The sequence below is a fragment of the Centruroides sculpturatus genome, unplaced genomic scaffold, assembly GCF_000671375.1.
Source record: "Centruroides sculpturatus isolate CEXI.00-Female unplaced genomic scaffold, Cexi_2.0 scaffold79, whole genome shotgun sequence".
Classification (NCBI taxonomy): domain Eukaryota; kingdom Metazoa; phylum Arthropoda; class Arachnida; order Scorpiones; family Buthidae; genus Centruroides; species Centruroides sculpturatus.
The window spans coordinates 1155726-1179383 of NW_019384415.1; the positions used below are offsets into that span (position 1 = coordinate 1155726).

Consider the following 23658-nt stretch of genomic DNA (forward strand, 5'->3'; position numbering starts at 1 on the left):
GTGATCTTAATATTATAATTAAATAATTTTATATAAATAAATTTAGTTTATAAAATATTTCTCACTAAGTTTATTAAAAAGTTGTTGAAAGAAGTAAATTATTAATTAATATGAATTTATTTACAATTTTTTTTTTTTTTGGCAATAATACATTAAAATTTTAATTTCCTATAAGACTTAAATCTAATTATAAAAATTATAAGTTCTTCTAGAAAACTTTTCTAGATATATTTCAATTTTTTCAGAAATATTTCTTAACATTAATAGCATTAAAAAAATTCTTTCTGTATAAAGTACAGTATATGTACAGAAGGAAATAATTTATCTATTTTAAAATGGAATTTGTAAACAAAATAATATCAGTATTTAATCTGTTTTGTAGCGTGTTAATTTTCTTTTTTTCGTTTGGAATATATTCCTCGTCAAACAATAACAAATGTAGAACACAATTATTATTTAATTTTGTTTTAAAGTTTAAAAAAAAGGGGGATTCAGAAACTACTTCAAAGTTTTATCATCTTCAACAAAATTGATCAATATACAGAATTTGATAGCGATGCTTTCTAACAATACTCTGAAATATTGATAAATAAGGAAAAAAAGACTTTATTTTCAAATATGTTAATTATAGTAACACATGATAAAAATGTCGTTGCGTGTACACTGAAGTTTTAGATCATTATCAACTACAAACTTAAAACAATTCATACATACTAAAACTTTTAAAGACCGAACTATATCAATATAGATACATTTACATATATCTTATTAAGTTAGCGATACTATAATAATAAATGTAATAACTCGACTACGTTAATAAACTTGAATAAAATTAGTAATGGAAATTGCATATTCTTTAACACAATACCTCATTAAATAAATAGTCTAGTGTTAATTATTATTAATTTGGTTTAATTAAATAATTTACGGAACGAAGAAGAGATAATGAAAGTTATTATTATTGTGCTTAGAAAATTATGAAAAAACAAGTGGAAACCACTTTTAAAAATATTAGATAAATTCTGAAAATTAAATTCGCTCATTATTATAATTAATTTATTGATGTTTGGTAGAATTTTTATGATGCTTTGTTTTGTTTTATAGGAATTCCGCTTTCGTGTCCTTAATGGGACTCTATCTATCAAATCGATTATACAGTAAAAGAATACAGATTCTATGATTAAGTCACTACGTTTTTAAATAGTATATGTTCACCCTAATTACCTACTATATAACAATAAAGTTTCAAATATGAAAATTTTATAAAATGTCTAAAGAATATTTAAGTCTTAAACTTTGAAAATCATTTTGTGTTTTTCTTAATTATTGAAAATAATATCAATTTTTTTTTGTTATTCTTAATTTTATTTATTAAAAATTTAAAAAAATATTTATATTATCATAAATTAATAAATTGCATATTATAGAAAGATTATGTTATTAAGTTTTACATGAAAATCTAAACATTAAAAAGGTGTCCTTAAAGCATCAAGAAAAGAATTTGACGTCAAAATTAAAAAATCACGACTCCCTTAATTATATTAAAAGGGATATCGAATTTGAATTTATTCTTAATATATCAATTGCTAATATGATTTATTTGAAGTTATAAAACGATTAGAAAAATAGTACAATAAAAGAAAATAACAGAATACTGTGTTTTTCGATACTTTATTCTATGAAAGCGCTCTTAATGATATTTTTGTACTTAAATTTGAAAAGAATGTTAAGAAAAATAAATTAAATATGAAATACTGATGAAAGAAAATTTTAAACAATCTGATAAATTTCGTTTAATTAATTCAGTATGTAACTTTAAGCTTTTTAATCTAATAAAAAGAAATTATGAATATCTGAACTAAAAGTAAGTACAAGATTTTGGAAAAATAGAAATTCCTAATGAATTTTTTTACAGTGTAATAAGTGCCTCACGACGACCATATTCGCAGAAATTTGTTGCTACAAGGGGGATCCGTACATTGGGACACTAGGGCACGTTTATAAGTTGTGTTCCCCTTTTGTGTAGTCTGCGGGCGCCGCTGGTTGTTATCTATCTAACTCTTTCGTCGTGAGACAGTTTGTTACTTCGATTTCATAAAGTTTTCATCCAGAAATTCTTCGAAAAATGGGAAAATAAATGTTTCGAAAGTCTTTAAGATGAAAATTGCTTGTGAAAAAATTTTAAAAAATTTAAAAAAAATATTGCATAAAATAAACAAACTTTGTAAAAATTTCTTTGTAAATTTCTCTTATAAATAGAAAAAGATAATTAAAAAAAATATTCGTTCAAACTCAAGAAAATATCACAACTCTGTAAATACCGCCCATACAATGCAATCGTGAGCAAATTAAAATACATTTATAATCGGAAGGATGTATCCGCCAACACACAATTTGTCAGAAATTTGACAGTTTTTAGAATTATTTTATTCAAAAAATTTAAAAGTAAAGTATATAATTAACATAAATAAAATAAGATTAAATTAAATTTACAAGGAAAATTCACACTTACTATCTAACAACTTCAAAACATTTCATTTGGATTTTTCGTGAAAATTTAATTGAAAGTTATTTTAACAATAGAGAGAAAATATAGATAACAAGTATAAAAGTAAATACAGGTGCAAGTATTAAATCATTAAGATTTTTTGACTTCTTCAATTATAGGACCGCTTTATGAACTAATTTTACTATGCACGAATATCTAACACGTTATTTAAATCCCAATATATGCATAAAAATTAGTTAATTATTATTATTTACTAGTATTATACGTAAGCGTTATTTCAAAATGAACTATAAACCATACAAGAAAACCGTGCACATCATAATTGCATTGTAATTGTTTTTACATAAAATAATTTATATTTATAACAATCTATTTACTGTATAGGCCTATATATATGGATAACAACATGGAAATTTCTATCAAGAGAATCTAAATCTCAATTCTGAAGTTTCAGGCACATTCCTTTTAAATGATTAGTCTACTAGATATAAATTTATTAGACAAACTTTCCACAAAAGAAAAGTTTGTCCATACTATATGCCCTTAATTGGTTATTTTTTTTTTTAACTGAGAAACTTTTATCAATTAATATCTTATTGCCAAAGTAATATAGTTTAAATATATTTGTATTTATAATAAATTAATGTATTAAGCTATTTATATAATCCATCTTGTGATTATCTCATTAATATTTTCTTATATTTAAAAATTACTTACTGTGATAGTTATTAAGAGTAAGTAAGAGTATTTTATTAATTTGATAGTTTAAATCAAATTAATAAAAGATTATTTTGTTCATTATTATTAACTTTTGAAATAAAATTTCAATTTGCATGATAAAAAATAAAGTATAATCATTAGATTTAATTACAAAAGAAAATGCAATAGATTAAAATTATTTTTAGGTTCAAATAGTTTAAATTAGGATTAGTACAAGGCAACAATAACATTAACACAATATGTTAATAAAAAAAAGGGACTGTTTCTGAATATTTCTATCTGTAAGTCATTAAAACTCCTTCTCAATGTCAGCAATCTTTACCAACTCAAAATTATCTAGCGGTTTTCTATATTCTTCAACTTCATTTTTCTGTTATTTAAGTAATTTTTAAAACAGAAAATACAATCAGAAGTTTATGTTTTGTTGGCCCGACTTTTTAAAGTTTTGAGAAAGAACCAAAACGAAAAAATATATTTGACAATCCAATATAATGATGTAATAAAAAACATATTATTGGATTGATATACATACTAAATGATTTGCAGATAATTATTAAAATTTAATCATTACGAATTAAATAATTTTGTTCGTTATTTAGAGAGGTTTTTTTTTTTTTAATGAAGAGCACCATAACATATTCATTTTATTAGTAACATCGTGTCTATAATATTAACATTTAAATTAGACAAAAGAAATGGCCAAGACTATTAAGACATGTGACTGTTGTTCTGAGAAGTCCGATTCGGGTCTTGTCTGAGGAACAGAACACGACATATTCGAGTCCTGTTCCTCCCGTGGTCTGAATATCCGGTCGTTTATTACAGACCTGGACAAACTCGTGACAGGCCCGAATGGATTTTTTTAGTATCTATAGTACAGGAAGAATTAAAAACATCCAATTATAAACTTACCCGTAGCCCAGTGGATAGCAGAATGCTTTTCGTTATCAACACAGTTAATATCGGCTCCTTTCCGAATTAAATATTTCGTCATCATTTTATTGCCACTAATAACTGATAGATGCAAAGCAGTATAACCTTCCTCATCTTGAACATTTATTAAAGTAGGATCAGCAGTCAATATACATTCAGCACATGCCAAAGTTCTGTTTTCTGCACAGTAATGAAGAGGAGTCTTTCCTGTACGATCGTGTCCGATAATCAGCGAAGGCTGAAACGATTTAATTTTACCAAAATAAGAAAACTAAATATTGATTTATAACAAGATCTAATTTATTTAATGTTAAAATTCAGCAAATTTCTATTTTAACTTTGATGTTATTTTTAAACGCTACAATATTTTATAAACATGGAAAATTCTGTTTAATCTTTTGCGTGATAACATCATAATCAACGATATCGTGTATCGATTCATATTACTAATATTTGTGTTTTTAGCATAGACGTAAATTAGATTTTATAAATTTCTTTCTGGATTGTGAAGAATCACGAATATGCATGCTCTTCTTGATTTTTCAAGTGTTAACGACTGAAATTTCTCTCAATTGCATAATATTATGATTGACTTTTTATTCAAAAAATTCTTTAACATGTCCTTATTTGTTTAAACTGAAAAATATCAAGAATAAAATGATTCTTTTTATTTCATAAAAAATCAAAATCTATAAATTTGATATTTTTATTACGATTCTTTAAACCAAAAAGAATTAGAAAAATTACTTATTAGACATTGAAGTAAACTTTGTAACTATTATTAATATAAAGCATAGCATTATAAAAATTTAAAATTAAAGCTTTATTATTAGTTTTAAAATTATTTTAGTAATAAGAGGTTATGTAAAAGTATTTACATCTTCTGTCGTATTCATTTAATAAATAAAACTATCGCGAAACTTTATAAAAATTAAAATATGGTCCATATCTCTCATCAATTTTGATTTGATTACCTTGTTTATAAAGATTAGAAAACATGAGATTAAGATTTACAGAATACAGTCGACCCCTCACCCTATAACACTGTTGATAATTCCGTTTTATATGAATTCCATGTTGTACGAGTCACTTAGATTTTACAAATACGTGAGCCGTTCACAACCCGGCACATGTATTTGGATCACAACCCGGCACTTAGATTTTACAAATACATGTGCCGGGTTGTGAACGGCTCACGTATTTGTAAAATCTAAGTGACTCGTACAACATGGGATTCATATAAAACGGAATTATCAACAGTGTTATAGGGGGGTCGACTGGTATTTTACTTCATAATAACATAAATTATTTTAGCGAAATGACAAATATTGTAATTTGCATCGTCCCTAAACATACAAAAGACTGCTACTTTCTAAAAAAAAATGATTTAATACTGTAATAATTTTTCAGATAATCCACCTTCAACAAATATTTTAACTTAACATTTCAATAACCATATTCATTCATTTTTAGAAAACTGTCCTTCAATTTTCGAATGACAGATAATTAATTTTATACTCCAATAATATATATCAGTTCAGTGGTGCTGATAGATGGAATTCATTTTATGGTCTAGCAGGACATTTTGTTAGATCATACATAATTAAAAAAAGCTTTGATGCGTTCGTTTAATGATCACTTTTTCATTGAATTTATATAAAATATATTATTTTAGTGAAATTCAGAATTATATAATTTTAGAAATTAATTCAACCATCTTAACTGATGGTTCTACAAGTATATTCTTTTAAGGAACTGAATGGTTGTTACTATTATAATAACAGTTGTTATTATTATTGATTTTAAACTTTTAAATTTTTGAAGGTTAAGCTATACTTTAAAAATCTATTACTAATTTCATAGAACTGAACTAAATATAGTCTTTCCAACACCGCATTAATTTAAATAGCATATTCATTGTAGTTTTATAATCGATAGGGTGAGGTCCTACTAAATTTTGTTTACAAGTTCCACGTGTAAAAACGACATCAGCTATATTTACAGACTTTTATTTATTTTAATAAATGTATTCCATAATTTAAATTTGACTTCAAATATTTTACAGTTTATAATAAGTATAAAAATAGTATTTATATATATGTAATAACAATAGTAATAATACAGTAAAGATACAAAAGTCGCATTTTTAAATGTTAAAGTTAAATGCTTGCAAACTTTTTTAACATTAAAAAAATATATCCGAATTCTCGACAGAAATCGTGAGGTAAATAAACTTTTAATTATTATATATAGAAAAATGTAAATGTTTATAAATTAAAGTAGAATTAATTTAACGGTGATTTGTTTTGGGAAGCTCAAAACCATTTATGTAATTTAAGAAAAGCAACAGAATGCACTATAAGCTCGTAGGTGGGGCACTTCATTAGGTCATAAGTGTCCACACCCAGCAATATCAAGGACAAGCAAATCGATAATAACGATGCCGTTACACCCTAACAATTTTTAAAATAAAATTTAATTACGTAAGGAAATGAAGATGACATTAACTTCCATTTTTTAAATTACAGACCATCTTAGAAACGAATTCTTAAATCACTCGTGTCAAGTACTTCACTTGTTTTATGAAACTTCTAATAATTTGAGTATCGAAAAATAAACTTTTCTCGCAATTGTAACTGGCAAGTAACAATATAAATAAAAACGAATGATGAGTTTCCTTCGGCGAAATTGTATTATTAAAATAATAATAATAATAATAATAATAAACAATCGCCTACCTTCCTCTGTAATATAGCTTTAACTTCATGATCCAAGCCTTGTTGACAAGCGACCATTAACGAATTTAAACCAGCCGAAATGGGTCGTTGGCTCGGCGGTAGATCCATAACACGAGAGTGAAGCAACCTAAAAAGGTACAACAACCCGATCAGTTTTAATGGAATTCACTTTGAGTAATTGGAAAGTAAAATCCCACGAGAATCATTTTTCATACGCCTGCTAAGTTTAATAGAGAATTGTTCTTTCCTTAATTACGGGTATGCAGCCTCATTCCAATGATATAAATTTAATTACCACGGGATGATATATGAGAAATTTATTTTCCTCAACAATGTGGGCTTACACAATTATAACTGTTTACGGGAAGATGCGCGTGCTACTCGCATGTTTAATTCTCTCCACGACACAGCTCATGTTCGGCTTACTAATTCATTTACATCGTGCGCTTAATTAATTATTCTGTCTTATTTGAGCAGAAATTCTTGTTGTAAGACAGAAACGAGTTGGATAATGCATTTAACTTTCGATGTTAACGCATTCATCCATAAATTTGTAATAAATTACGTCATAATAGCGTAAGACAATCCGACATTTTTTAAAAAAAAAAAAGTTGCTTATTTTTAAATAAATGAACGTTTATCGACCGGGTAATTTCACTTACCGATGATGATTCCGTCGCCTTTGAACCGTGACGTCATCCATGTTGACTACAAGGTTGACGCACGTCCTTCGTTATCAAATAGCTTACCTGATATGTTTTTGGCTATTCCTTCGTCGGTGACCGAATTGCCATCCGAAATCCCAACTACGCGATGTTGTCGATACGAGGTAACCATGACTACCATACTAACTTGACGTCACCAGACATGTTTTTTTCATAACCATAGCAACCACGTGAATTTAGACAATTTTTCCATTTTAAATTTTCGTCCACATTAAAAAAAATAAATAAATAATATTTATTAAACTGCGTATTTATTTTCGCATTGTAAACGTTTTACAGAAACGATCAATTATATCAATGTTTACCAACGATCTACATTTTCCATAGCTTTAAGTAGACGAGTCGGGTCATTCCAGATATCGTCCGACCAAATGTTATTGTACGACGGAGAATCTATGGGAAAAACATCGCTATCGCTCATTAAACGGACTTTAATAGCCTTTAAGGGGATTTTTAATTTATTCTTCGCTTCCTTATCATCTCGGATTTCTACTTTCTTCTTCCCCTTCTTCTTTTTACGATTTTCCAATTCGGAAGAGGATAATCGAAGGCATAAATCAGCGTGGAATTTCATTAAATCCGAAACTTTCTTTTTGCTTATAGTTTCCAGATATTCTGACTTTTCTAAAGTTTCCAGTAAATTTAACTGCTCCTTCAGCATTTCGATTAAACGCGAATTAGCGCGATGCTTGGTCTGTTTTCTTAGTCGCGATTCGATTGATTTTAACTTTCTTTCGCACGCTCTCATCATTTTAACATCAGCATTTCTGTTTTGCAAGCGTTTCTTTAACGGCGGGCTTTCATTTTCCGGATAAATTGAATCCAATAAACTGATCGATTGATCGCCGATTGATGATTGACTAAGATTCGATTCGGATATCGTTTGACCATTAGCGACAACGTTATCCTCGATAGGATTTTCCATTAGATTATCGAAAGACTGTAAAGTAATTGTTGGAGATATGCCCATTTCGGTTTCACCGTTCAAATAATCTAATAATTCAACGGTGTAATATAAATCCGGTTGAGAATCATCCACAACCTCATACACGTCTCCATCCGCATTCGGACTTGCCTCCATTTTGATCACGTGACTATAATACAAGCCATAGAAATCGACTTTTTTTTTTTTTTTAATTACTTAATAGCATAAAATTCTTTGTCGGTATGATATTAATAATTATAATTTTTCAGCGATTATTAACATTTAACACGGCGACGGGAAAGTTATATATTTATATAGGTATATTTTACAGACGCATCATTCAAAACAAATAATTCTTTATTATAATTGAAAATTTACAAAATATCTGTCGTATTATTGTTTTAAATTTTATTAAATATATATTTACGTATTCCTTTAGTTTTTGAAATGTATTTTTAAATATATTTAATTCATTAAAATAAAACAAAAATCAACATGCTATAAAGTTTGTATTTAAATTTTGTTTACATAGTAATTTCATGTGTACTGTGTAAACTATACAGAAAATTATATCAATTAAGCATATTTTTCGATTATAAAGACAGACATATTACATTATGAATAAATAATTTTTCATATACTTCTAACAGACTGAAATTTAAACATACAGTATTTATGCATTAATTGTGAACAAATTAAACATTCACTTTATTTTTTAGTAAATAACTTCTAAAAATAACATTTATCAATTGTAAAAAAAAACTTTTTTGCATTAAATATATTGATAGAAGAACTGGAAATGCATAATAACCACTATTTCTCCTTAAAATGAGTGTTTGCATTCCCAGTACTTCTAAATCAATCTGTTTGAATTCACAAAAATTGGTTTCTATAATATAAATCACAGTGACAGATGAAGGTTCTTCCTTATCTGATATAACATATTTGTATAATTCTAAAATAATTAAAAAAAAAAATTACTTTTGGTTAAATAGTTAAAAATCACAGATATATTATACATAAATTTTTCGTTAAACAGAATATAATACCTTATATTTAAGGTTCAAATAAAAACGAAGTTGTAATATTTGTTTACTAAACTTTCATAAATAAATGTTTTGATCTTTGAACAATGTAAATCTAACTTTTCCAATTTAATATTAAAGTTTTGAATTTTCAACAATTTAAACAGTAAAGACTTCTTCTCTACATAAAATCCACTATTCCTTCTTGGAATGAGTGTTAATAGAAGAGAAGCCTTCCTTCCTAGATATCACTAAATAATAGTGTACAGATACTGTACAAAGCTACAAATACAGCACCAATTGAATTATTTCCTGTAAATTTAATACAGAATTGTAATAGTCAGTGTATGACTTAGAATTATATATTAATTTACAGTGATTGTTTAAATATAGAGTAATGCTGTATCTAGTGCCGAAATTTTTTACGTGCAAATTAGTGTGGCTCATCTTCACCTTTTCCATTGAAGAGTATGATGCTAATTTCTATGGCACCAATTTACAGTCTGAGCAATTTTTCTAATAATTCAGTCATCTAGCCTTTCTTCTTGCTATAATTAAAAGTAAAATCACAAAATAATAGAATATCTAAACATTGATTTCATTTATATATGCAGCTTCTTTATAAGGAACAGTTATTTTGAAAATCTCTTCATGCAGTTTATTACTCTGGTAACTATCAAACAGTGGATTGGTCAAGCTGAATTCCTAGGGAAATAAAAACAACATAATTTTATTAATTTATAGTTAATATTTCAAATAATTCCATATAAAAATTGTAATATATGTTACTTAGTTATAAACTAAGTAAAAAGGGGTTAAGGAACGAAACAAAATGCTTTTGAAAACTTCTGGTTTAATCTTAAATTCAAAAATTTTAATTGAAACTTTATATTTTTAATGTTCTAATCCTGAACAACTTTAAATTTCAATATATATATATATATATACAGTAAAACATCTCTAACTTGAAGTTCCAAGGGACAGAAAAAACTTCATTAGAGGACAATACAGTAAAAAAATGCCAATTCTGAATAGATTTGTACTTTTACCTTTCTTGCATTATATAAAGAATCTGATAATTTTTTTTTGTTTTAAATAGGCTGTGTAATACCTTTCAGCAAAATGTTCAATGTAACTAATGGAATTGAACAGTTTACAGGTATATCTCGTTGAGATAAAGAGAGAAGACCTCTTGTTTTGGACTGGAAGATTGTCTGAAAATTGTTGTTTGGAGAGTAGCTACAACTAACTGTCTGAAAATTTCATGGAAATTCAATAATTAGGATAACTTTGGATAGAATAAATATTAAAATTTGAGTCAGGGAAGTTGAAAGTAATATAAATCCATGTCGGCAGACCATAAAAAAATTCAACTTAGAGAAAATTTCAGTTAAGAAATTCAAGTTGGAGATATTAAATCCCTATGCTATTCCATTGAGACATACCAAGTGCTTCATTTTCTTAGAGTTAAATACGTTTGAATTAGAGAAATTTTACAGTATTTATAAGAAAATAAAAATTACTGCTTATATGTATATGAAATCAAAATATATTTATACATAAAATAAATTTTTTTATCATCTTATAACTTATTTATTCATTATGTACAGTACATTGTGATTGTAATTTATATAAGACTGTTTCCCAGAGAAATGCATAAAAATAAAGAAATAGGTCAATTAAAACCAATTATCTTTTAGAAAGAAATTAAAATTCAAGGGATTGCATTTCATGAATGCATAACAACATAACAATTTTTCACTTAATTCATCTATCTACATTGAATACAGAGAAAGTTTTTTAGTATTAAAAAATAAGATATCAAAACTTTCATTTTAAGAAAAATTTACAGACTATTTAACTGAAAATTACCTGTATAGTAAAAATATATTTTTAAATTAATATCAGACAGAAACACCTAAACCTAATACCTTCTGAACATTCAACGTGCATACTTTGAAACTGTCATGCAGGCCAATGGTTTGCCATCACTGGACTATGTATGCTATTCTATACTATTTCATAGTTCCCTGAGTTACTTCAACACTTATAAGAATAGTAAACTATGTGTTTTAAATTAGTATGCATTGTAAATGTGAGCAGTTTGTTTTAGAAGCAGATTTTAATTAACTTTTCTTTCATCCTTACAAATCTGCAATGTCATACAAACAAAAAGACTAATGACAAAATAAAGCCAAAGAGAGCGATGACTAGAATTTTAATTTCATCTTCAAGAGACTGTTTACAGGAAGATAAATATATCAACAGTTATGATTCTCATTTTTGTGTTGAAAATGAGTCAACCATACATTAAGTACACAAAGCAAAATTGGAAATGCACTAGCATTTTAATCCCACGAAACAAAAGCTGCAGAGATTATAAGAGATCTAACCATTAAAAAAAATACTGGGATTTCATTGAGACTGCAGAATCAGACACTAAAGAATGTCCCTTTTGATTAGTTCTATTACCCATGATAAAATGAAATGTCTGTTTTGTCATTTTAGTGCAAGTACATCAAGATTAACTATGTTTAAATTCCTTCTGAATAATAACTTCAAAAATTTGAGAGGAATTAAAGAATGCATGTTGTGTTATTGGAAATTGTTGCATTACTTCCAAAATAAAAGCAAGAGTCAAAAATTACACCTTTTTTAAAAAAGAATAAATAAGCACATGCAAGTTATAATAATTTTTCAACCTTTGAGATAAAATAAACAATGTATTTATATGATTAGAAAATGAAACCACATTTTCACACATTCTTTTAATCCCCAAGCCTTATTTTTCAATGTATTTCTCCTTTTAGTATTTTCAGTTTCTATATTAATTGCAATTTTGCAGAACATTAATGTTATCAACTGACTAGAATCATATGCCAATATTTTTGTTGATATCTAATTTTAATAGATAAAATTATCCTATTCTACAATAATCTATCGAATTCATGAATACAGTGGTACCTCACTTCAAGCATTCACAAGTTTGAGCATTAAATTCAAAAGAAATTTGATCTGGAGTTAGAACACTGCTTCTGTGTGTGAATTGTGAGCAGAGTGAAAAATGTGCTCGCTGTGTAAATGTCATCTGTTGTGCATTCAAGTTGTCTCTCACACTCACTGAGAAAGTATCTCTTGCATTATGCTTGAATGTTTTCAGTGTGTGCTATATATATATAATCCCTACCTATTAACCATGGTATCCAAGAAGAGTATGGAAGCAACAAAGCCTAAGTGGAAGGTTGTAGCAATGATTGAGGTGAAAAAGGAACTTATTTCAAAATAATACAAATGTGGATGTCAAAGTTGATGGTGTGTAACCAGTAAATACAGTTTTCATTTTATTACACGGTATTTACGTGTTNAGTTTATCAAAATGGATATTCATTAGAATCTGAAAATGGATTAATTCACTTTCCATTATTTCTAATGGAAAAATTGATTTGGACTTAAAGAATTCAGAGTTCAAATGGCATCCTGGAATGAATTAAATTTGAAGTATAAGGCATCAATGTATTTGCTTAATATATTCTTATAAAGATACTTACTACATAAACTAAAAAAGTTTGAAACTATATAAAATTAGTAATTTGTTTTGAAAAATAGATTATCTAATCAGACATGATAACAGAACCATATGTGAATTTTACTGAAGATCATAATTTTATATTACATATCAATTAATATGTGAAATCCAGTTATTAAAAAAGAAAGTTCATAGAAAAATCTTAAAATTGACTGAAATTTAAAATTGATTTGTAGGATTTCTTAAGAATTCAATAATACATATTTAGAATTTATTATTTTCAATTTTCAATTCTGAATGTTGAGTATATGGAAAGATGTAATTAGTTATATCAGTCATATTTGTTTTTGGTACCAAATCAGTTATGAATTGTCAACTCTTTCCACACAATTAGCATTTGTACCACTTGATTATTTAGAAAAACTTAATACCCATAAAGTTTAATTTAACTGTTTAACTTTCTTATTGAAAAAATTTTCTAATAAAATTCTTTAAACATAAATATTTAATAGTATTATTTAACTTTTAATGCAAATTTTAAAGTATACAATTAGATACTAATTGTATTAATTTATTATTATGTAAAGTTCAATTAAATTTTACATATTTTACATATAAGAGAATAATAAAAATTCATTATTAGTTTTTATTCATTTGTATTCTTAGTAACCCCATAAAATAAAAACTTCATTTGAATATATATTCTTCTTACACAAGAATATGCATAATTTATTAATATATGAAAGAGTAGTCAATATTTTACATCTATCAAAAAATAATTAAAGATAAAAACTATTATAATAAAATTTATTTAAAATTCTTTAAATAAATTTAATGTAAATACTTTATTAGTGAAACAAAATAATTTTTGTTACAATTAAAATAATTGGAAGAGTGAACACAAAGTTAATCAGTTTTCAGTATAAACTTTGATACTAAATAAATTTCCAATCTGTTTTCTGTAGATATTAGTTTTGTTTTTCTTGAAATTTACAAATTCTGTATATAATGCAGAGAAAAAAAATCTTAATTATCAATTTTATTTTTATCACAGTATTCAGTCAATTTAGATTTAAGGAAATGTATTACTATTTATTAATATATTAGCTTAATATATTCTTAAAGCTATAGACTCCTTTTACAGCATTTTGGTAACCTTGTATATTTAAGATTATTCTGTCAACAAATTATGCAATAATCTAATTAGTCTAACTTTCAGTAACTATATTAAACTATGTAAAGTATTACTTGTTGAATGAAAATCTGTACATACCCTCAGTTCTGAACTATATTGTATCCATGTTAGCATGTTAAATAAATTAATAAAAATTTTAAAAATCAACAAAGCTATGGAATTTAACTTTAAGAAAAATTAGTCCCATTTATTTTTGAAAATACAGTAGAATCTGCTTATTGTAATCCCTTTGAGACTTGCCTGTATTAACTAATGACAATAATTGATTGATAACATTAAGCAGATTAAGTAAATAATACTACAGCTACTGAAAATTTTGATTTTATTCACTGATGTTAAAAAGACATATTAAAACAATAAAAAAAAATAAATGTATAACTTCAAATATTTATTAACTACAATTAATACTAATTAGTTGTAATTCATCTATTATATAAGAAGTAATAAATACCAAAGATTTAATTCACTTTAATGTGAGTAATAATTAAAGCAATAATTAATTAATTAATGAATAATTAATTCTTTAAACAAAACATTTAATACTTAAAGTGCAGATTATGGCTAATAATGTTGACTGGTAAAGTTTGTTCATTATCAGCCAAATGTTGAGATTGATGGTGCAAAAATGAAGCATAAAAATGTTTATTCAAGCCTGGCTACTGTTTTGTAAACAAAACCTTTAAAATCCAGCAAATATTTACTGAATTTTAAATGTTCTGGAGATTACAATAAGTATAACCAAAACTCTGGTTACAATAAGCAAAGTTTTATAAATGTATTTTAACTTACATTTTGGAAAGTATTAATTCTATCATCATTAAATGACTGATAACAATAAGTGGATTCTACTGTAGCTGTATAATATCTATCACTAAAAATTACAATCAAAATTAATTTTAAATAAAATTTTTATTGACAATTATGAAAAACCTAGTGAAGTGATGAAATTTATAAAGCATTACTGAATATTAAATCTCTCTTCAATTCATTTTCTCATTCAATAATCTTTTGTCTGGTATAAAATATTATTTTTATTTGAATGTNTACTAACAAATTTAATAAACATTAAAATAAAAATTCATAAATATAATATTTTGTTATTTTGTCACATAAAATGATCTGGTCCTATGAAAAAGTTCATACATTCATTGACAAAAAATTTACATGCCCACATAGAATTGTCCTGCGATATAGCTATGTATTGAGCAAGTATTTAAATGATTACAGTTACGGTTTGATTGCATACCAAATAATGCCACAAGAGTGCTTTAAAATTACTAACTTACATCATATGTGACAATTATGAAAAACCTAGTGAAGTGATGAAATTTATAAAGCATTACTGAATATTAAATCTCTCTTCAATTCATTTTCTCATTCAATAATCTTTTGTCTGGTATAAAATATTATTTTTATTTGAATGTATAGGTTGAAATAAATGATATTAATTGAAAATATAATCAGTTTGATTTGTAGATAAACAAATCGGAGCTAATTAAATCAATATTAACTACATTTAAATTTTCAAAATGAAAGCAAAAATGTACAATTTCTAATTACTAATATTTTTATATATGAATAAGATAATTAAATGTATATTTCATAAGTTAGTTTAAGATATGATTTAAATGTTTAAAATGTATTATTACCTCTTCACAACTACCATTACAAAATGAAGATTCTCTAGTCATATTTGTTGTACAGTTCCCAGTATAAGGATGAGCATATCTTTTAATAAAAGGCAAACTGAAAAATGGATGAAGATTCTGACATTGTCTCCTATAAGAAAATTCAAATGATTAGAACTTTTAAATTCAATTATTGTTTGAAAAATCTATATATATGTAAAAAAATTACCTTTGGTAAAGTGTAATGCCAACCATAATAAATATCAACACTAATATAATACTGATTATTATTAAAATGATTGAAAAAGCTGAAAGAAAAGTTAAATAATAATTAATAATTTAATAAAAATTAATAAAGAAATTTTCTTCAATATTTCTTAAATGATTATGTACACTTACTTGCTATTTCAGAATTATGAGAATACGATTCAGAAGCTATATGAACTCCACATTGAGATGTAATATTTTCAGCACAACTTTAAAAATAATTGTTACATATAAATTATCAATATTTAATTCAAATTTGTAATTTTATAATAAATAACTTACAAGCATTGTTTTTTCTCTTTTTGTGGATTGCATATATCTCCATTAAGACAGTATTCATAACAATCATTTGTTGGAAAAGATGTTTTTGATCCTATTTCTGTTACAACAGACATACCTGTAAAAAATTTATTTTATTTTACTTGTGAAACATTTCATATATATAAAGGCTACTCTGTAATTCTAAAAGTTAATTTTAAGAAATAATTTTTTATTTTAATAAGATTAAAATTTCAGAAAAATATTTTCAGACTATCTTAATTTAATACACTTTTGAGATTAGCTACAATAAGCTAATCTCAGAAGCTAAAAATAAGCATGAAATTACTTTAACTGACTAACAAATCTTTTTTACTACACGTCTTAGAGACGGGCAATTCAAGATAATTGGCTATTTTTTTTTTTTTTATAAATATGAAATTTAAAAATGTATATCTATATTAGAACATGTTGAAACCACTATATAAAATTCAAAAAAATTTATTTAATAAGATAACATGTATCCTTATGTCATTTATGAAGCTAATTATTTTCACTATGTAGTATTTTCTGTAATAGTTTCTTCTTAATAAGTATAGATAATTATCTAATAGTTTTTCTTAATTAATGAAAAGAAACTGAATATCTAATAAGATTTTGAATATTTATAAGAGTGATTACTTAAAAGTATAAATAATTTAAAGAATTTATATTATATGCATAGTTTTAAGTTCTTGGGTTTTAAATTAATAATTTAATTTAAAATATTTATACCAAATTAAAAGTTGTTATATCATCAGATCCAGCCATAAAGATTTATCAAAAACTTGAATTCAGTTTGTCTGTCTTAGAGGTTTAATAAAAAAAATTCATAACTTGCATTGTATTTGTATCAGACTAGAATTCAGTGTGTATTTTATGTTGACATTTGTGAGAAATACTATCTTGTCTCTGCAGTGACTAGCAAATGCACAGAATGGCAAAATAGGTGCATGTTAATTAAGGGCCACAGTGACTGGAACAAGTTATTTTAACATGCTGCAACTTATGCTAGCCCTAACATCCTCCTGGAACCATTTTTCAATAATACATGTTGCCTCCCTACTTTGCAATTTACTGTAGATAAAACAATTGATGAATGGAGTTCCTCAGATGGTAGATTGGTTCTTACCCTCACTTGGAATTTTTCTTTTAGGATTTTGTAAATAATCAAGTGTATCATACATCTATGCATAACTTGAATGATTTGACACAGAATCTGTCAGACTATTGATAAAGTTACATCTCATGTGCTATTGAATATTTAGTTGAAGTGGACACTTTCTAATAATGTACTTTATACTAATAATGTTATTTGTAAAGATCCAGCAGATAGAATTCATGGACCATTCTCCATCAACTCAGTTGAGTCTATTTGGTGTAAATATAATTTATTGACCGAAATAATTAATGTTATCCCTCCTCCTAAAAATTAATTTTATGTATGAAGTTTTCAAATAAATAAATATTTAGTTGAAGTGGAATACAAGTTGGACATCTGCTACATCACTGTTGGTGCACTTTTGAAGTGTGTTTGAATGTAAAAAAAATTCTGCCAGAAGTTTTCATACTAGAAGACATAATTTAATTTAATAAAAAGTTGTTAAGTTTTCAATTTATACTCTTTTCTTTTATTAAACCTCAAAGCCTAACACCCTGCTTTTTGTAATTTAAATTATTCACAATAAATTTTTATGACTGATCTGTAACTCAGGAATTTTAATAATGAAATTATTCAAAATCTTAAAGAAAAATTTGTCAAATTCTTTTGGATTACATTTCATAATTGTTGACGACTCAGCAAAAAGACCCATTGGCTGTTGTAAATTACTTCTTATAATAGCAGGACCTTTTCCAGTTGATTTTTCTGTTTGTAGCAAAGCACCAGTTTCCCAATCAGTCCAATAAAGAAAACTACCATGAACAACAATATCAAATGGATGATGGCCTGTTCCTTCAGATATAATCTACAAGAATAAAATAAATGTATTTGTATTCTGCCAATCTATACAAAATTTTAGCTGTAATTTTAAGCTGAAAATTAAAAAAATAACATTCTATCTAATTTTCAAACACAAACATTATTTAACTATAGTTTCATAGTTTAGCTTACCCTTCTTCTTGAACCATCAATATCACAATTCCAAATAACATAACCATCCTTTTTAGCATCAGCCCAAAATAATGTTTCTGAAGAAAGATCAAGTGTTAAACCATTTGGTCTTATAATATTTTCAGAAACGATTACTTCTCTTTGAGCACCACTAAAATAAGATCTTTCTATTTTGGGTGTATCTTCTCTCCAATTTGTCCAAAACAAATACCTGAATTAAAAAAAAACATTTTTTACATTATTATTTCTAATTAATTAAATAATTTATACAAATAAAACTAGCTTACTAGATATTATTTATATATATTATAGATGTATACAGTATAAGAAAGATATTAGATCGATGTAAATTTTAAACTACCATTTTCAAGTGTTCAAGTTGATTTAGAGAAAAAATTCTTCTGAGAAACATTTTCTCTACTACTATGATTGATTTATTTAAAGTATTCTCAGAAATTACACTAGAAAAAGCAATTTAAAGTTAAAATAAAATTTCTCTTTTTCAAAACACATATTTTGTAAATTATAAACAAATTATCAGTTTTGATTCTCTCTACAGGCTTAATTGAAATATATCTTCTACATTAAAAAATAAAGATAAAAAATTCTATGAAAATTTTAACCTGGAAGTCAAGTTTGAAAAGAAACAATATAATAGAATTTTTAAAACAATCATTGTGATCAACCCATATCCAGTAGTATTTACTACTTAAAAATTGCCAAAAATTTTAGTAATTTCAAAAATTAATTCATAATGTTTTCTCATTACAGTTACGATATTATTGATATACACATATTAAGACATTTCATATGCATAACATATCTTTCTCACCACCTTTTTTTTGGCATAATATAATCATAAAAAATATTTTGATTCATTAATGCAGATGTCTAAGGATATCATTTTTCTATGATTAATACAAATGTTTCAAATCAGATAAAACTAATGATTTCCTTATAATTTTAATTTTCCAAGAAACTGCTATCAAGATTGAGTTTTAATTAAAGATTAAGAAATAAGGATAAAAAATATTAAAAATAATACTGGACATAATAAAAATAGTGTAAAATTTTTAGCTTATTTTTCATTATTATTTAATCTAAAATATCTTCTCATGTTTGTCATTAAATTTCATTATTTCTATCGCTTTATAGTTTTATATCTGATAGAAGTAGGGAAGAATAAATGTAGAGAAAAATTGTTTCTTTTTTCAAAAATCAAACAAAAACTGAAGTTCTACAGTAATAAAAGTTATTGGTTATAGCACATTTTTATTTTTGTTATTTACAATTAATTAAAAATAAATAAAAAAAAACCATTGTTAGTCAAATTACTTAGAACATTCCTCTTATTTATGCACCATAAATGTACATAGATTTGCAACAAGTGTAATGATAGTCTTCGTCTCGATTTATAACAAGAGTTATAAAATTTCCGTAAACAAATAAACCAAACCAAGCTTGTGGCCAATCAGAGAATAGCAACATTAATTGCAAGTATTACTGTATTGCAAGAGATATTTATCAACTGCAATTTATGCTATCAAAATAGTCACTGAGCTTTGAAATTATAATTGATACTTCAGTCCTTAGTTTGATATATAGATGTTTTGGGAGGAAATTATATGAGATAAACATGGAAAATGTATTGAATTCAGGCTGAAAATGAAGGGAAAAAAATAAATTTTGAGATAAAGAGGTTTTTGAGATAAACATGTTTGAAATAGACAGGTTCAACTGTATTAACTATATATCTTTAGTATTCACTCAAAACTGTATTAAATATTGTTTCTCTCATCAGTTAGAATTGGCTTTTTAACTTGCTTGCTTTTGAATATATATTTTATATTTAAATATTCATCATGTTGACCCATAAATAAATAAACGTTAAGATCATAACATTTATTTTAATATATTTATACTCATCTTTCTTAAATTTGTAAAAATGCATATTTAAAACTGTTCAATTGGTGATAGTAAAATATATTTTTTGTGTTCCTCATGTTTCTTTATCCATTTATTATTAAATTAGAATTGAAAATTCAGTTTTACAGTCTGCATTTTATGCAATTTTAAACATCTAATTTTTTATAAATTATATATCTGTAATTGTAATTTAAATTAAGATTTCACTATATGTTAAATTTAAGTTAAATTATTTTAATTTAAAACTTATATTAATTTAATAATAAAATTAACATTACAGATTGCAACTATCTAAAGTGATTCCTCGTGGTTTGTCATCATTATCTAATAGAAGAATAATTTCTGCTTCAAATGGTTGCCGTTGTATTTCACCACGTTGTTCCACTCGCAAACGACAAATAGAAGGTGTCTCGCTATCAGTCCAATACAGTTCTCCATGGATTTGGTCATAAGTTAAACCTTCTATGCATCTTACAGTATTATCTAAAATAAATTTATTACATAAGTTTTTATCAAATTATAAATATATAGTCAAAAAAATCATTAATTTTTTAAAATAATATATATCTCTTTTCCTAATACCTCCTGCTATATCTATTATGTCAATTAGTAACGGATAAAATCCAATGTACACATAAAACAGAACATATATGTCAATAAATTAAACTATTGAAGATTAAATGAATAGTTTTGAGGTCAGTATTATTTCAGTAAATTATACTTTCATATTATCTCAAAATAAATTAAACAAAATTTTACCTTTTAAGAGAGGTCGCAATCCAGTTCCATCTAATTTAATACTAAATAAATATGGCTCTTCATATAAATCACTAAAAAAGATTTCTTTTTGATATCTATCATATCCAAGAGCAATAATTTTCTCTATATTATGACCAACTTCTATAGCTGGTACTGGAGGATTTAGAGAATTTGGATCATCAAGAGACAATGCCATTATTGTAGTTTTCTCAGCCATGAGCATTAACTGTGTATAATCTAAAAAATAAATTGATATAATTATTTTAAAATATTGTTTCAGTTTTCAACCATTTAAATTAATAAAAAATGTCTTTAAAAATTTTAACCTAGACAACTATGCTGATCTGTTCCAAGTTTACTGTAAGAACAAGCACAAGTATACTTATTGTTGCCTTCATACAAGCATAAATGATCACAACTTCCTCTATACTTGCAGACGTTGGTACCTAGTTTTGTTTAAGTTTAAAGTTTAATGAAAATGGAACTATGGAATTAAATTTATATATTATTTAAATTTTACCTTTCTGAAGTCTTTTATCAAAAACTCTTAGTTTTCCAATATTTCTTCCATAATTTTGTTTTAAAACATTAAAATCACTAAAATTATTTTTATTCACTTGTATTATAGATCCATCTTTATAACTTCTGCAAAAAACTAAATATATTTAATTATACTGAAATTATGATAATATGAATGAAAAAATATATAAAAGCTATAGTTTAGTTATAAAATTTTATGTATTACCTGTCTGCAAAAAATATATAATTTGTATTAACAGCAACAGAAACTGGATAAGATACAATTCCTTCTTTTTGAGAGAGAATAACTTGCCTATTGCTACCATCAATATTTGATCTTTCTATAATACCAGATGCAGAATCTGTCCAATATATCATGTTTTCTTCATGATCTACCGTAATTGAACTTACATGTAATAAATCTGTTGAAAATAATACTTTTCTTTGTGACCCTGATAACAATGACCTTTCAATTCGTGTTTGAGAACCTGAATCACTCCAAAATAGATACCTAACAAATAGATCAGAATTTCAAAAATAAAGGAAACATTTTATATTTATACTAACAAATTTAATAAACATTAAAATAAAAATTCATAAATATAATATTTTGTTATTTTGTCACATAAAATGATCTGGTCCTATGAAAAAGTTCATACATTCATTGACAAAAAATTTACATGCCCACATAGAATTGTCCTGCGATATAGCTATGTATTGAGCAAGTATTTAAATGATTACAGTTACGGTTTGATTGCATACCAAATAATGCCACAAGAGTGCTTTAAAATTACTAACTTACATCATATGAAAAGACTTACAGAGGCTCACTATGTTCAGAATTTTCAATGAATCTGCTGTTTGGAGATCTTCAAACATTAGGCATGCCTGTACAGTGCAGTCAAAGACATTAATTACACAAGCTACAGGTTTTGAGAAAGGCCAGAGCTGGAGGAAGCAGAATGATCATTTTTCCAAACTGCCCTCCATCTGGGCTGTTCTCATTTGACTGGTACTACAGATTAAAAGGCTGTCAAAAGACTTAGCCTATATAAAGAGAGAAGGATGGGGGGAGGAAGGGGGTACAGGAAGGGGACAGGTAGGAGGGTTCAGAAGAGGAAGGGAAGGTAAAAGGGGGAATCACTCTTGTATCCTACATCGCATTCATCAAAAACTGCATACAATAATTATAATATACAGAGTGCCAATTTGGCTATTCTTGACATTAGGTGCTTGCAGATAAGACATTAGAGACACAGCAAAGCAATTGCATAAGGTACAACAAGTTTCAAGGGTTGAGATTCATTTGCAGAATACAAATTACAACACAAGTATTGCGAGTGGATGCTCTAAAGGCATTACAATCGGTGATGAATTTCGAGTATTTGTGAAATGTCTCTTTGCTTAAACAAAGGAAGTTAAGACTCAGTGGCCAGTTCTGACTGGTGTGGAGGCAGTATACAATCAGATCTTGTCTCTCTGCTTCGTAGCATGGACAGTCCAAGATTACATGGAATACATTGCCCAGTGAAGTCTCATCACAGCTGCAGTTTCCATTTGTCCTTTTGACAATGCGATTAAGGTAGGCTGGGAGGTTTCCATGGCCAGTCAGGCATTGCATTAGACCAGGGATCGCCAAACTTTTTTGATCGTCGACCCCCTACAACTTTTCAAAACCTCACATCGACCCCCACCAAAAAGTTTGTGTTACAAGCAAAAAAAAAAAAGCTCTTACTATTTTATTACATATCTTTTAATTTTACATTTTTTACATTTATTGTATATACATTAATAATAATTTTTGTAACTGACAATCAATGAGATGGATAAGCTTGATAATCCTTGGCAAGATT

The 23658-nt window shown here is 26.1% G+C and overlaps 2 protein-coding genes across 5 annotated transcripts in view; both read right to left on the minus strand.

Moving 5' to 3' along the window:
- The window catches only part of LOC111619168 (inversin-B-like), a 32721-nt gene extending 24966 nt beyond the window's left edge, over nucleotides 1-7755 (minus strand). For 2 of the 3 annotated variants that reach the window (XM_023360857.1, XM_023360856.1), the window contains exons 1-3: nucleotides 7563-7674; nucleotides 6901-7027; nucleotides 4142-4400 (exon numbers count right to left, since the gene is read on the minus strand). In XM_023360857.1, coding sequence (XP_023216625.1) covers nucleotides 4142-4400; nucleotides 6901-7027; nucleotides 7563-7603 — 427 coding nt within the window. In that variant the 5' untranslated portion in view covers nucleotides 7604-7674. Of the gene's footprint in view, nucleotides 1-4141; nucleotides 4401-6900; nucleotides 7028-7562 lie in introns of all 3 variants that reach the window. The other variant, XM_023360858.1, reaches the window with a different exon arrangement.
- A 1301-nt stretch (nucleotides 7756-9056) lies between these two features.
- Nucleotides 9057-22338, minus strand: LOC111619169 (low-density lipoprotein receptor-related protein 1-like). Of its 2 annotated transcripts, XM_023360861.1 has the most exons (13): nucleotides 22032-22338; nucleotides 21807-21931; nucleotides 21613-21732; nucleotides 21287-21523; nucleotides 20806-21010; nucleotides 18602-18812; nucleotides 18266-18455; nucleotides 16474-16588; nucleotides 16324-16400; nucleotides 16154-16232; nucleotides 15946-16075; nucleotides 14375-14387; nucleotides 9057-10280 (listed from the first exon to the last, which is right to left on the minus strand). In XM_023360861.1, exons 1-13 carry the CDS (start codon nucleotides 22181-22183, stop codon nucleotides 10252-10254), a joined length of 1683 nt encoding a protein of 560 aa, XP_023216629.1. In that variant the 5' UTR covers nucleotides 22184-22338; the 3' UTR covers nucleotides 9057-10251. The 2 variants fall into 2 exon arrangements, with proteins under 2 accessions (XP_023216629.1, XP_023216628.1); XM_023360860.1 differs by lacking the exon at nucleotides 14375-14387 and having other exon boundaries at nucleotides 9059-10280; nucleotides 22032-22337.
- Between the last annotated feature and the right edge of the window lie 1320 nt (nucleotides 22339-23658).

Coding starts and splice junctions, on each gene's coding strand:
- LOC111619169 (XM_023360860.1), bottom strand. CDS start 22,183: ATGATATATTGGACAGATTCTGCATCTGGTATTATAGAAAGATCAAAT. Junction 16,401..16,473: donor AAAGAGAAAAAACAATGCTT/GTAAGTTATTTA, acceptor TTATTTTTAAAG/TTGTGCTGAAAATATTACAT. Junction 16,233..16,323: donor TCATAATTCTGAAATAGCAA/GTAAGTGTACAT, acceptor CTTTTCTTTCAG/CTTTTTCAATCATTTTAATA.